At 40.6% G+C, this 13631-nt stretch overlaps 1 protein-coding gene across 1 annotated transcript; it reads left to right on the top strand.

Annotated features, from left to right (window-relative positions):
- The first annotated feature begins 899 nt into the window (after positions 1–899).
- LOC117557122 (aerolysin-like protein) lies at positions 900–5299 on the top strand. Its single transcript, XM_034232810.1, has 2 exons — positions 900–1304; positions 3311–5299. Exon 2 carries the CDS (start codon positions 3332–3334, stop codon positions 4271–4273), a length of 942 nt encoding a protein of 313 aa, XP_034088701.1. The 5' UTR covers positions 900–1304; positions 3311–3331; the 3' UTR covers positions 4274–5299.
- The last annotated feature ends 8332 nt before the right edge of the window (positions 5300–13631 follow it).

Below are 13631 nucleotides of genomic sequence, written 5' to 3'. Positions count from 1 at the left end.
CTGAACCTACACTTAAGCTCCCCGGGGCTTCATTTTTGCCAGGGTCGAGCGTTACCTCCTCCCAGCCTGGCATATAGCCTCATATTCTTGGCTAGTACAAGATCATTGCAACATCCGGATACATTTGTGCGAAGCTCACAATCCCTTTAAGAACCCCCCCAATGACACTACAATGTCACTTGCTCCCAAATCTTTGCATATGTCACATCATCACACTGGTGGAATATGGGAAATTATTTGATAAATCATGCTTGCATAATTTGAATAATAAAGAAAATAACTAGTTGACTTTAGAGAAGCTGTCATTAAAAAAAACAATGTGTACAATTGTTCTCTATCTACCCACAATTTGAGAGAACAAATAAAGTGAATAGGACATTCCTACAATTTGAGAGAACAAATAAAGTGAATTGGACATTCCTACAATTTGAGAGAACAAATAAAGTGAATAGGACATTCCTACAATTTGAGAGAATAAATAAAGTGAATAGGACATTCCTACAATTTGAGAGAATAAATAAAGTGAATTGGACATTCCTACAATTTGAGAGAACAAATAAAGTTAATTGGACATTCCTACAATTTGAGAGAACAAATAAAGTTAATTGGACATTCCTACAATTTGAGAGAACAAATAAAGTTAATTGGACATTCCTACAATTCTACAGTGTATTTGCAGGAATGTATTTGCAAAGCATGATTGCCTAATGTCAAGATGTTAGGGATTTCCGTGTTCACTCTGAAATTATCTATTCAATCCTTCATCTGATATTATTTTTTTTTTTGTATTCTTTAATTTAGTTTGAACCGATAATGGCATTTGACTGTTGCTTTCGCTGTTTGACACGTAAAATGTCTTTAGATTTTAAATATATTTATTGTATCTAAGGAAAATATAAATATGATTTTAGATATGATGCTTTCCTTTATGAATCATAGATATTGCATATTTTGCTAAATGTACAGTAAAACATTAAACAAGCCTCCAATGCCCAAATATGGGAATGGTCTTTGGTCTTGCAACACCTCCCAAGTCCACCCCATCACACTTTGTAGCTCAAATAAACAAAGCCTATGCAATGTATTAACCAATGGCAAGAACCCTCAGTATTATGGGTGTGGCCTGCCTGAAATATAAATATTAGAGCATCACCTTTGATTATCAACATTCATATACAGACTTGTTCAAACTAGTTGCTTGTAATAATTCCAGCTCACACATTTTATTAAACCGTATCCTAAACGAATAAGTTGACTTCAACCTAAAGAATCGGTTTCAAATCTTCAAAAGCACACCAATTAAGGTAAGAAATGTTTGAATATTAGTTTTTTCTAATTAAATAGGATACTCTGTGCCTATGACTCTAAATAGTTGACTCTAAATAAATCCAAAGTACACCTTAAACGTAGCATTACTTAAAACCGGAGGCAGACCCTCATGTTTGCTGGCCAATAGATGTATAGAAAATTATAATAATTTAATACATTTGGAATTTGAATGAATTGTGTATTTTACTAAGTTTGTTCCCATCAGTAAATTAGCATGATTTATTGCTACTCTCTTCCTCAATTGTGCAGCTAGTGCAGCTCATAAAATAAAGATTTATCCAATCAGATTTGCCACTTATGCTGTCTCAGGGTCAAACCTCTACCCTGAGGCCGTCACCATTGCGAATTAATCCAGATTGCTGTTGAAGCAAACATAAACGATGTGGTTGAAAATAGCTAAAACGTGAAAATAAATGATAAGATACATGTGACTATAGCTTAGCTGTTGTTTCAGAATCATGGACAGGGCTGTTTAATGTGTGTAGGTCCTGTCCATAGTACTGAAACTGAGCGGAGGAGGTACAAATAATCTATATATTCTGCCTTTTCACAGGGCACTCCTGGAAAAGAGACCTGGTCTCAGTCGGTTACCCCTGTATAAATAAAATATAACTAACTAACCAACTAAATTAATAAATAATAATAATAAACCAAATCATAATTAGAGACTACATGATTATTGGAAGGCGGAGGGAGGATAACACTGAGGCTTGAAGCGACACCTTTTAAATAATGATTAATTGTTTAGATCACTTGGCATTGCCAGCCAGGGCCAGTTCAAAGTTTCACCCCTAAATATAAAATGCATTGATTTAACGTAATTGAATGTGTTAAGATCCCTGTTGTTGGGCTTATTCTGCACCTTAAGTCCTCTGACTTCTTCGGTCAACATACTATATTCTATATTAACAACTTAATATAGTTCACAACTTTTAGTTGGGCCATACTCCGCCGCAGAATTCTATCGAGTCTAAATCAGACATTTAGCAGGCACAGCCAGAAGAGAATAATCCATGTTTCGTAACCAAATCTTGCAACAGTTGGACTATGAGATTATTGGCAATGAAAGCAGGTTCCTTAGATCGAATAGTCAAATATTCTAGTTTTAGGGGGAACCCCTTGATATGTCCACCAAATAAAAACGTAAGAAGATAAGTAAAATGTAGGCTTCTGGGGTGGTATATAGGCCTTCCCTTTTCTGAAGGTAGCCTACATTAAAAAGCACATATTTATTTAACCCTCAATGTAGGCTATTTAAATCGGTACTTTATACACGGTATTTTATTTATTTGTGTTCCTTAGTATACCACCTTGGTATAGGTATACCTTACCAAAGTGACGAGCTTTTTCCAGAATGTATAAAGGTGTTATTTTACTACAAATGCAATTTAAATGTTACGGTATTTTAATAAAATGACTAATTTGATTTAATAACAGTATTAGATTGTTATAAGATAAAACAAAATAAATGTATAGAAAGAAATAACTCATGAAAGTGAACCCGCAATGCAATGCATTTAGTTATTTATGAAAAAACATTTCACAAGTTTTAATAACAAATACCTAGATGTATGAGTAGCACAGTCCTATATAGAACATTAATGTATTACTTAAAAAGTTAGAACCAACATTTAATCAGCAAAACAAAACAACTAACAAAATCATATATTCCCACTGAAATATATTCTATGCCACTTTTAATCATGTGAGGCAGGAAGGTATAAGGCCTGTCAAATAGCCTCATTGCATTACATGGAGCTTCAGACATGCAAAACGAAAACTACCCCTACTAGTATGTCCTCAATGTCGGCTGGAAGTGTATTTGGAATTGTTTATGTAACAAATAAATGATGTGCAAAATACTGAAAAATTATTACAAACATTGTATTAAATGCATTTTTTAAATAGCATCTAATAATACAAAAAAAACATGATTTAAATGTTTAAAGCAGTGGTATTTAACTGAACATTTCCATTTCAGATCTTATCTAAAACCTACAAGATGGCTTATCCAATAACCTTGCATAGAATCGGTGGCCACGGTGGTCACTCGTTTTCCTTGACTGGAGAGAGTAATGGAGCCACGCTAAAGCAGCTGAATGTGTGGGTAGGGGGCTCGCAGGTGAGGGGGGTCCAAGTCTTCCTCACAGATGGACGTCAAGAACTTTTTGGGCAACGATCTGGTTCTAGTCAAGAGTATATATTTCAGCCTGGGGAGTGTTTCACCTCTCTGTCGCTGTGGGGGAATGGAGCAGGTACTCGTCTAGGAGCCATCAAATTCAAGACAAATCGTTCCGGAGAGTTCTTCGCCAAAATGACCAGCTTGGGATTGCAGACAGAATACCCCATTGATGTTGGCTCTGGAATCTGCTTCGGGGTTGTTGGAAGATGTGGCAGTGACATTGACTGCATGGGCTTCATGTTCCTCACTGCTGTCCAGTCAACGGTTTTGATGAACGTCAACTACCCAACAATGAGCCAACTTACACCCCAGGTAAAGGTAGAAGAAATCAAATCCATCACCTACGACAACAACACCACAGTCGACCAAGTCAACCAGATTGAATCCTCCAAGAAGATTACAAAGAAGTCCTCTTGGACTGTGACCAACAGTATGGAGGCAACTTTCAGTATGGAAGTGAGTGCAGGAATCCCAGAGGTAATCGAGGTTTCAGATACATTCAGCTTTACCATGGGAACAGAGATCTCTTACCATCTGGAAAACACTGAGGAGAGAACGGAGACGGTATCCTTTACCATAAATGTTCCTGCAGGAAAGAAGGTGAAAGCTGACATTACAATCGGTCGAGCCACCATTGACCTGCCTTACACTGGCACTGTGAAAATAACCTGCAATAATGGCAGCGTGCTTCAGTATGACACCAGTGGTGTATACAAAGGTCTTACCTACACCACAATTAAAGAAAGTGTTACAGAAATGTAGAACAAACTACAAAAGCTATTTACATGCCTGATTGCCTTTGCTTTTTACTTTACCATGATTATTTTACTTCATTGTTAGGAACATCAAATACATTTGACTTTATCACTGCATTTGTACTTTAAGTTACTTATTACTTATTGGTTAGTTAATGACTTGTTGTTTTAAGAACTTGCCCTTAAATAAAATGTCTGTTGTACACGTTCTTAGCAGCAATGAGATTTTTTTTACAGATTTTTATATCATATTATTACAATTCATTTGGCTTGTAGCGGTAGACTTCATCTTATATGCGCTGTGGAGTCTATTTTTATATAACATTACAATATTCTTATTATTACATTATTTGCTTATTGTGCTCATTGTATGTGCTGTGACTTAGGAATAAATGGACCCAATCACCCCCCCCCCCCAAGTTTTGATGGGGTGGACAGGAACGAAGGGAAAAGTTACATGAGAAAGTGTTTAGCTTGCAATATTGAAAGTAGCAAGGTCGAGTGCAGAGACTGAGAGAACACAAAGAGGTAGTCAGAACAGCACATCGCACCGGCCTTCACTTTGTATGGGAGCTCCCCGCAAAGCTAGGAAGCAACATTATGGTTTCCCGCTATATCTGAAGCAACATTATGGCTTCCCGCTATATCTGAAGAAACATTATGGTTTCCCGCTATATCTGAAGCAACATTAGAGAAAACTAATGAGTATGATGGTGCCAGAGTAGGGAGGGACTTTCACAGGCCGGCCGAATGCTGATTGGAGGATCGTGTTGCCAAGAGACTCTGAGTCTGCGCACCAACCAAAGAGAACCAAGTCTAAACCACGGTATCTCTTCAGCTAGTCTTAACCAATCATAAATGTACGGGCAACGCCCTGTGTAATAAAATGTATTGTCCCAAGAGGTTCGAGGCTCTTGACGGATTTGGTGGTTACAGATTACAGCTTTGCTGCCTGTGATTCCCAGAGACGTGACGAGTCCTTGGCCAAGTGATATATATCTTTTGCTCTCTTTACAATAAATAGTTAAACTTAGAAGTTGTCTGTCTTTTCTGGAATTCTGAACGCAACAGCGCCACAATTCTTTTTTCAAAATGCTACACAATAACATATTTACAAGAATCAGCTCTGCATTCAAGTCATTTACTAATAACATTCACCTGCGTATGTGCATTTTCTGGAAATGTGTCAGTCTATGCTAAATGGTTAGGTTCAACTATGCCACACTTATAAACAATGCTAAAAACTAAACACGTCTATAGAGGCTCCACATTCACTGGTTTTAGCAAAAGAACCGCAGGATAAAAAAGTAATAATACAACACAGGTTCTTCAGTAAACCGTGACTTGTATTCAAAGTGACCGCTTTCCAGAGACCAGAGCTTCATTATAGAGTTTGGGAGTAGTGTAGCAGAATGGATGCCCCAGACCATTCTGTGACACTAGGAGAGTGGACATTTAAAACCGTGGTCTGGAAAATGACAGGGGTCATGTCAAAAACTGTGAATAACGTGCCATTGCAAGAGCAGGAGGAGACCCCAGGTTTATGAGGCAACAGAAACAGAAACAAAGGGTATCACATCATCTATTTAAAAAAACTGCAATCTAAAGTATTATATTCTATTTTTGTGTGTTTTATTGTGTTGTTTTATTGCATTTACTTTTACTATATAAATTGTACAGCACTTTGGTCAACTGTTTTAAAATGTGCTTCATCAATACATTTGACATTGTCATTGCCATAGTGTTGACATCCTTTTGTAAATATGACTCTCATGCATATAGTATGTATTTGAAAGTAATTATTCAACTGTCTTCTCACTGCAGCAACTACACAACTGTGTATGCTCCGATCATTATCGACAGCCAGTCTGAGCCAGAAGAGGAAACGGAGCAAACTGCAGAGGAAAGGTATTAATTGTTACTTTTACCACTTCATTTTTTTATTATATACTGTAAATCCTATTACTAGCTTCATCATGTAATATTACATTACATCACTTTGTCTTTCCCAGCACAGAATACCTGACTGCGCCAGACGTTGTTGCAGAACTCTCTGCAAAAATCAAAAATACCTCTTGCAGCAGGTTTAATATTAACCGATCCAATGTGTGGGATGGAGCAATCCACGGCTTCAAACGGGCCTCATTGGACCCCTCTCATCAGATGCAGGTTAAGTTTACTGACGATGAGGGACAAACTGAGGATGGAGTGGACACTGGTGGTCCCAAGCGGGAGTTCCTGACCCTCCTAATGGAATGCCTGAGAATGAGAAGAATATTTGATGGCAGAGGTGGGACCAAGTCATTGTTTTGCAAGTCCGAGTCAAGTCTCAAGTCTTTGCGCTCAAGTCCGAGTCAAGTCTCAAGTCATTGTTTTGCAAGTCCGAGTCAAGTCTCAAGTCTTTGCGCTCAAGTCCGAGTCAAGTCTCAAGTCATTGTTTTGCAAGTCCAAGTCAAGTCTCAAGTCAGGATGGGCAAGTTAAAGTCAAGTCAAGTCCTAAACTTTGACAAAACGAGTCATAAACAAGTCATTATGTGTTTTTCACCAAATGTAATGACATCGATCAACAGAATAATACTTAATAATCAAACTGCTCTTTATTAGTCACATTAATCATTTAATAATCCATTTTCTCTCTGCTGGTAAAGTAACGTGTGTTTTTCTAATTTAAGAGGGATCAGTAAGGTAAGGGTACCGTGACGGTTTGATTCAGAAGGAGTTTAATGTATAAGATCCCTGATCTCAGTAAATGAGCTAGTAGATCATTTTAATTCAAAAATTAAAAATGTTATAGATGCCATTGCTCCGAGACTTGGCTTTTATCATTTGGAATTGTAAAACGCACGACAATCGTTCTTCTCTGACATCATTACCAAAAACAAAAACAACGCACGTGCCTTGTTTGCTACCGTCGACAGACTAACTAACCCCCCAGTGTCAGTAGCCTCTGAATTTCTATCCACCAGGGCGTGCAATGATTTTGCCTCCTTCACTGACAAAATTCAGAAAATCAGACAAGCGGTCAGTGCCTCTGCATCAGGAACAGCAAATGTGTTGTCCCTATCTCCACTTAACATCAATTCAGACATCATGACACAATTCCATCAGATTAATGATAAAAACCTAGAGGACATTATTCAACTTCTGAAATCCTCCTCCTGCTGCCTTGATATTATTCCAACAGGATTTTTCAAAGATGTTTTGCCTTGCATGGCCTCAGATCTACTTCATATAGTAAACAAATCTCTTCACTCAGGTATTTTTCCACAGGCCCTGAAAACTGCAGTCATTAAACCGCTCTTAAAAAAGAATAATCTAGATGCTTCAGTAATGAACAATTACAGGCCCATATCAAACCTCCCATTTCTAGGTAAAATCATTGAAAAAGTTGTTTTTCAACAGTTGAGTAATTTCTTGCATTTAAATAACTGTTTTGATGTGTTCCAGTCAGGCTTTCGTCCAAACCACAGCACTGAGACTGCTCTTGTAAAGGTCTTTAATGACATCCACTTAAACACAGACAGTGGCAGAACTTCAGTGTTAGTATTATTAGATCTCAGTGCTGCGTTTGACACTGTTGACCACAGCATATTACTAGACCGACTGGAAAACTTGGTGGGAGTTTCGGAAACAGTTCTTAATTGGTTTGAATCCTACTTAAAGGACCGAAACAACTTTGTTTCTATAGGTAAATACACATCTGAGTTGACAAATATGACATGTGGGGTTCCTCAAGGCTCCATCTTGGGGCCTCTTCTCTTTAACATCTACATGCTACCACTGGCTCAGATAATGAAGAACAACAAAATAAGTTACCATAGCTATGCAGATGACACACAAATGTACGTAACAATTTCACCAGGAGACTATGCTCCAATTCAAACACTGAGTAAGTGCATTGAACAAATCAATGACTGGATGTGTCAGAACTTTCTCCAATTTCTCCAACAAAGATAAAACTGAGGTAATGGTTTTTGGAGCCAAGGCAGAACGTATCAAAGTTAGCGCTGAGCTTCAGTGTGCAATGTTCAAAACAACAGATAAAGCCAGAAATGTAGGTGTAGTCATGGACTCTGACCTGAGTTTCAACAGTCACATTAAAACAGTTACTAAATCAGCCTACTATCACCTAAAGAATATATCTAGGATTAAAAGACTAATGTCACAGCAGGATTTGGAAAAACTTGTCCATGCTTTTATCTTCAGTAGACTCGACTACTGCAATGGTGTCTTCACAGGTCTCACTAAAACATATATTAGGAAGCTGCAGCTGATTCAGAACGCCGCTGCTCGAGTCCTCACTAACACTAAGAAAGTGGATCACATCACTCCTGTTCTGAAGTCTTTACACTGGCTTCCTGTGTGTCAAAGAATAGATTTCAAAATACTGCTGCTGGTTTATAAAGCACTGAATGCTTTAGGCCCAAAATACATTTCTGACCTCCTGCTAAATTATGAACCATCCAGATCTCTCAGGTCTTCAGAGACTGGTCAGCTTTCTGTCCCCAGAGTCAGAACTAAACATGGAGAAGCAGCGTTCAGTTATTATGCTCCAAATATCTGGAACAAACTCCCAGAAACCTGCAGGTCCGCTGCAACTCTGACTACTTTTAAATCCAGGCTGAAGACTTTTCTTTTTGTCGCTGCTTTTAATTGAACTATTCATATCTTAGACTGCACTGTAACTTTTATCCATGTACTTTTTTCTTTTAATGTTTAATTGACTGCCATGTATTTTTTTCTTTTAATGTTTATTTTATTAGCTTTTCTTTTTAATGACTGATTTTAAATGCCATTTTCTTAATCTCTTTCATTTTTTGTAAAGCACTTTGAATTGCCTTGTGTTGAAAAGTGCTATATAAATAAACTTGCCTTGCCTTGCCTTGCCTTGATGTTGAGGTAACCAGAATGTTTATTTCCACTGTGTACAACATGTTATAAGGGACCCACAATCTATCTTTATGCAAGGGATCATGTGGGGGAAAGAACACCTGAATCTAGATCCCTCTGCAGGTGGTACTTTAAGTATATTTTGATGCTAATACTTTTGTACTTTTACTTGTAACATTTTGAATGCAGGACTTTTTATTGTACAGGGTTCCTGCAGGTTTCGCCAACTCAAATTTAAGACTTTTTAACACCTTTTTAAGACCACTTTTAATAGAATTTAAGACCTATTTCACGGCAATAAAGTATGAAGGAAAATGTATATAAAGAAGAAATACGTCCCATAATCACTTACAAAGTAAATGTATTCATGTTCAACATAAGAACAATGACTGAACACAACAGCGTAACAGTACAGAACTGTGTTAGCGTGTTAGACAAAAAGTGTGTATGTGTGTGCGTCTGTGTGTGTGTTAGGGCTGTGCAATTAATCATATTTTAATCGCAATTACGATTTTGGCCTGCCACAATTACGAAACAAAATAATCTGAAAAAACGATTATTTTGCTTTGCTAGGTTGTGACAGTGCACCACAACATATTTGATCTAATGAATTTTTTTAGTAATGTATCATTTATTTAATTAATTTTTGTATTGGTTTTTCAGTTGAATTATACGTTCAGGGTAATCAACAGTTAAAAAGATACTGTTCAAATTATTATTTGTTTTAAAGTTCAATAAATTGATGTTTTCAAAGTCAATGAATAATCATATTTAATAATCGTGATATTAATTATTGACCAACATAATGTTGATTATTGCCATAATCGAGCAGCCCTAGTGTGTGTGTGTGTGTGTGTGTGTGTGTGTGTGTGTGTGTGTGTGTGTGTGTGTGTGTGTGTGTGTGTGTGTGTGTGTGTGTGTGTGTGTGTGTGTGTGTGAGTGAGTGTGTGTGTGTGAGAGAGTGACAAGAGCTATATTCAGAGCTCTGCTGCCTTGGCTACACTATTTCATCGTTGCTGTTGTATGATTGGTGTTTAGCTGCGGTATTTAGCGTCTTCAGCACCTCCGCTTTTAGGGTTGACGTTGACCCAAACTTCGCCCGGAGGTCCCCCGGTGTTGTTGCGGGAGCTGCTGCATTAGCTGCTGCTGCACTAGCTAACGCTGCACTAGCTAACGCTACATTAGCAAAACAAACGCTAATTTCTTTTGTAAAAGGTGCAGCGGGCTTCAAACACGTTCCCTCCACTGGTTTCAACCAAGCACTAAATTAGATGTTTTCCAACCAAATACGGTTGAACTTACACTTATATAACATATACACATATACAGTCGGCGTCGCGTCACAGTTGGGGGCGGGGCATTTCGAGGGGGAAAACAATAATTTCCCCCTCGCCCGGAGTACTGTAAACGCGCGGATTTTAAATGTTAAACAAACATATATTGATTCATTGCAGCCCATTTCCAGGGATAGATACCTTAACATTTTGTATTTAATAGGATCGGATTCTTGTCCATATCTTATTAAAGAGTGGACGAATGATCCGACTGAATGGCCTGAAGTTTCATTCCCGGATATCTTCTGCTACCTGGTTGAATCACCCGGTAAGAGGCAAAATCACGTTAACTGATGAATTAAACCTCACATAATGTATATGTCTGACAAGGAAATTAGCACGTTTTAGTGAATTTGTTCATCACACAATGGTTGTTATTGCACAATAGCCATCATGAGCTGCATATACATATTGGTTATTGACGACTCGGTCCGTTATCACACAGGGATTTACACACACACGCCAAAAGAACTATCGGTCCCTGGAGGCACACAACTTTTTTACAAGTGGCTTTGTTGGAGTTGTGCTCCATCATAAACTACCTTCATCGATGTGATGTAAAGCCATCCTGGAGGGTGACAGAGAAGCCGCAAAGGCTGGCTTCCGCATCTGCCAAACATGGGGGTTTCATGTGATGGCTATGTTTCCTGTGACTGCTGTGGTGAGGGTGTTATAGAGGCTAAGTGTCATTACAGGTGGGGGCAAGACACCTCTACTGGGTATCAACAGTGGCTTGAGGACAAAAGAGGTCATCTGGAAAGTCTGACAAGCTTAAAGAGAAGTCATGCATATTTCACCTGCATATACCTGCACACCTCTAATAAGTCTGCAGCATGTTGTGCAATTATCCAAGATAATTATCCACGGATGGCATACTGTCTATAATGTACATATTAGTGTTATGATGATTGCATTGCATTTGACAGGTCCAAATGCAGATGTTTGTTACCAAACGGATGCATGCAGACTTCCTCACTTGGACTCCTCAGACCTGCCTGATATTCAGAGTACAAAGAGATGAGGACTTCATCAGTGGTGCCATTAATGTGATGCAAACATTTTGGTCACAACACATACTACACAAACTTCGGGAGCTGAAAGATGCACAGGGAGGTGGTGGAACTTCCTATCAGTGTAAACATGACAACACATAAGTCACTGTGACAGAGTTACATATTTATTTATACCAATTCACTTTGAAGCATATTATAGCTATTTCATTCAGTGTCAACAGAGACTACTAGACTATATGAACACAATCAAATATTGTTCTTGTGTTCTTTCCAAAGGGGGTGAACTCATTCATGATAAGCACTGCATATGTTTCTGCTAAGTAGCAGAACACAGTCCAGTCGAAAGCAGCACAGGGAGCGACCCATCAGGCATCAGAGGCAGAGCGTCAGGCATCAGAGGCAGAGCGTCAGAGGCAGAGCATCAGAGGCAGAGCGTCAGGCATCAGAGGCAGAGCATCAGGCATCAGAGGCAGAGCGTCAGAGGCAGAGCGTCAGAGGCAGAGCGTCAGAGGCAGAGCGTCAGAGGCAGAGCGTCAGGCATCAGAGGCAGAGCATCAGGCATCAGAGGCAGAGCGTCAGGCATCAGAGGCAGAGCGTCAGAGGCAGAGCATCAGAGGCAGGGCAGAGCCGTCAGGCATCAGAGGCAGAGCATCAGGCATCAGAGGCAGAGCGACAGAGGCAGAGCGTCAGAGGCAGAGCATCAGGCATCAGAGGCAGAGCATCAGAGGCAGAGCGTCAGGCATCAGAGGCAGAGCGTCAGGCATCAGAGGCAGAGCGTCAGGCATCAGAGGCAGAGCGTCAGAGGCAGAGCGTCAGGCATCAGAGGCAGAGCGTCAGGCATCAGAGGCAGAGCGTCAGGCATCAGAGGCAGAGCGTCAGAGGCAGAGCGTCAGGCATCAGAGGCAGAGCGTCAGGCATCAGAGGCAGAGCGTCAGGCATCAGAGGCAGAGCATCAGAGGCAGAGCGTCAGGCATCAGAGGCAGAGCGTCAGGCATCAGAGGCAGAGCGTCAGGCATCAGAGGCAGAGCATCAGAGGCAGAGCGTCAGGCATCAGAGGCAGAGCGTCAGGCATCAGAGGCAGAGCGTCAGGCATCAGAGGCAGAGCGTCAGAGGCAGAGCATCAGGCATCAGAGGCAGAGCATCAGAGGCAGGGTGACAGGGTGTGCAGCAGCAGAGCAGCACTGAGATCAGTTCAGGGACCTGTGGAAAGACAAACAACAGGTGGTTTTGATTAGAAAGATCCATTATGTCACTGAAACCTGCTAAATGGCACAATTGGAACAATAATGACTTCTTTATTGTATAGAAAAGTTGCATAAAATATTGTTCTCTGATGCTCGTTATTAAATGACTGCACATTGATTTAGTTCTCACTCTCAGATTCTGTAACGGTTGTACATGACACTGCCAGACAGGTTCATTAGTGCTGCTCAGACATGCACAATCCTATCAATCATGGCCTCTTCTCTCTTCTGTCTCTCATCCTGCAGTCTCTTCACCAGGCGCAGAGGAAGTGGGCCATCCAGAACGTGGTCCCGGGCTCTTCAGGGCACCAATGACTCTCTGCAGACCACATGCAGAGGAAGTGGGCATCCAGAAACGTGGTCCCGGCTCTTCAGGGCACCAATGACTCTCTGCAGACCACATGCAGAGGAAGTGGGCCATCCAGAACGTGGTCCCGGCTCTTCAGGGCACCAATGACTCTCTCTGCAGACCACATGCAGAGGAAGTGGGCCATCCAGAACGTGGGTCCCGGCTTCAGGGCACCAATGACTCTTGCAGACCACAATGCAGAGGAAGTGGGCCATCCAGAACGTGGTCCCGGCTCTTCAGGGCACCAATGACTCTCTGCAGACCACATGCAGAGGAAGTGGGCCATCCACGTACCGGTCCCCGGCTCTTCAGGGCACCAATGACTCTCTGCCAGAACACATGCAGAGGAAGTGGGCCATCCAGAACGTGGTCCCAGCTCTTCAGGGCACCAATGACTCTCTGCAGACCACATGCAGAGGAAGTGGCCATCCAGAACGGCACGTGGTCCCCGAGACCCGGAACGGTCCCGGCTCTTCAGGGCACCAATGACTCTCTCTGCAGACCACATGCAGAGGAAGTGGGCCATCCAGAACGT

Source organism: Gymnodraco acuticeps, unplaced genomic scaffold (genome assembly GCF_902827175.1).
Source record: "Gymnodraco acuticeps unplaced genomic scaffold, fGymAcu1.1, whole genome shotgun sequence".
NCBI classification, from domain to species: Eukaryota; Metazoa; Chordata; class Actinopteri; order Perciformes; family Bathydraconidae; genus Gymnodraco; species Gymnodraco acuticeps.
Note: the sequence above shows the minus strand (reverse complement) of the source record. Positions and strands in the feature narration are given on the sequence as shown.

Excerpts from the sequence above, each read along its gene's own strand:
- LOC117557122 (XM_034232810.1), top strand. The coding sequence starts at position 3,332 with ATGGCTTATCCAATAACCTTGCATAGAATCGGTGGCCACGGTGGTCAC.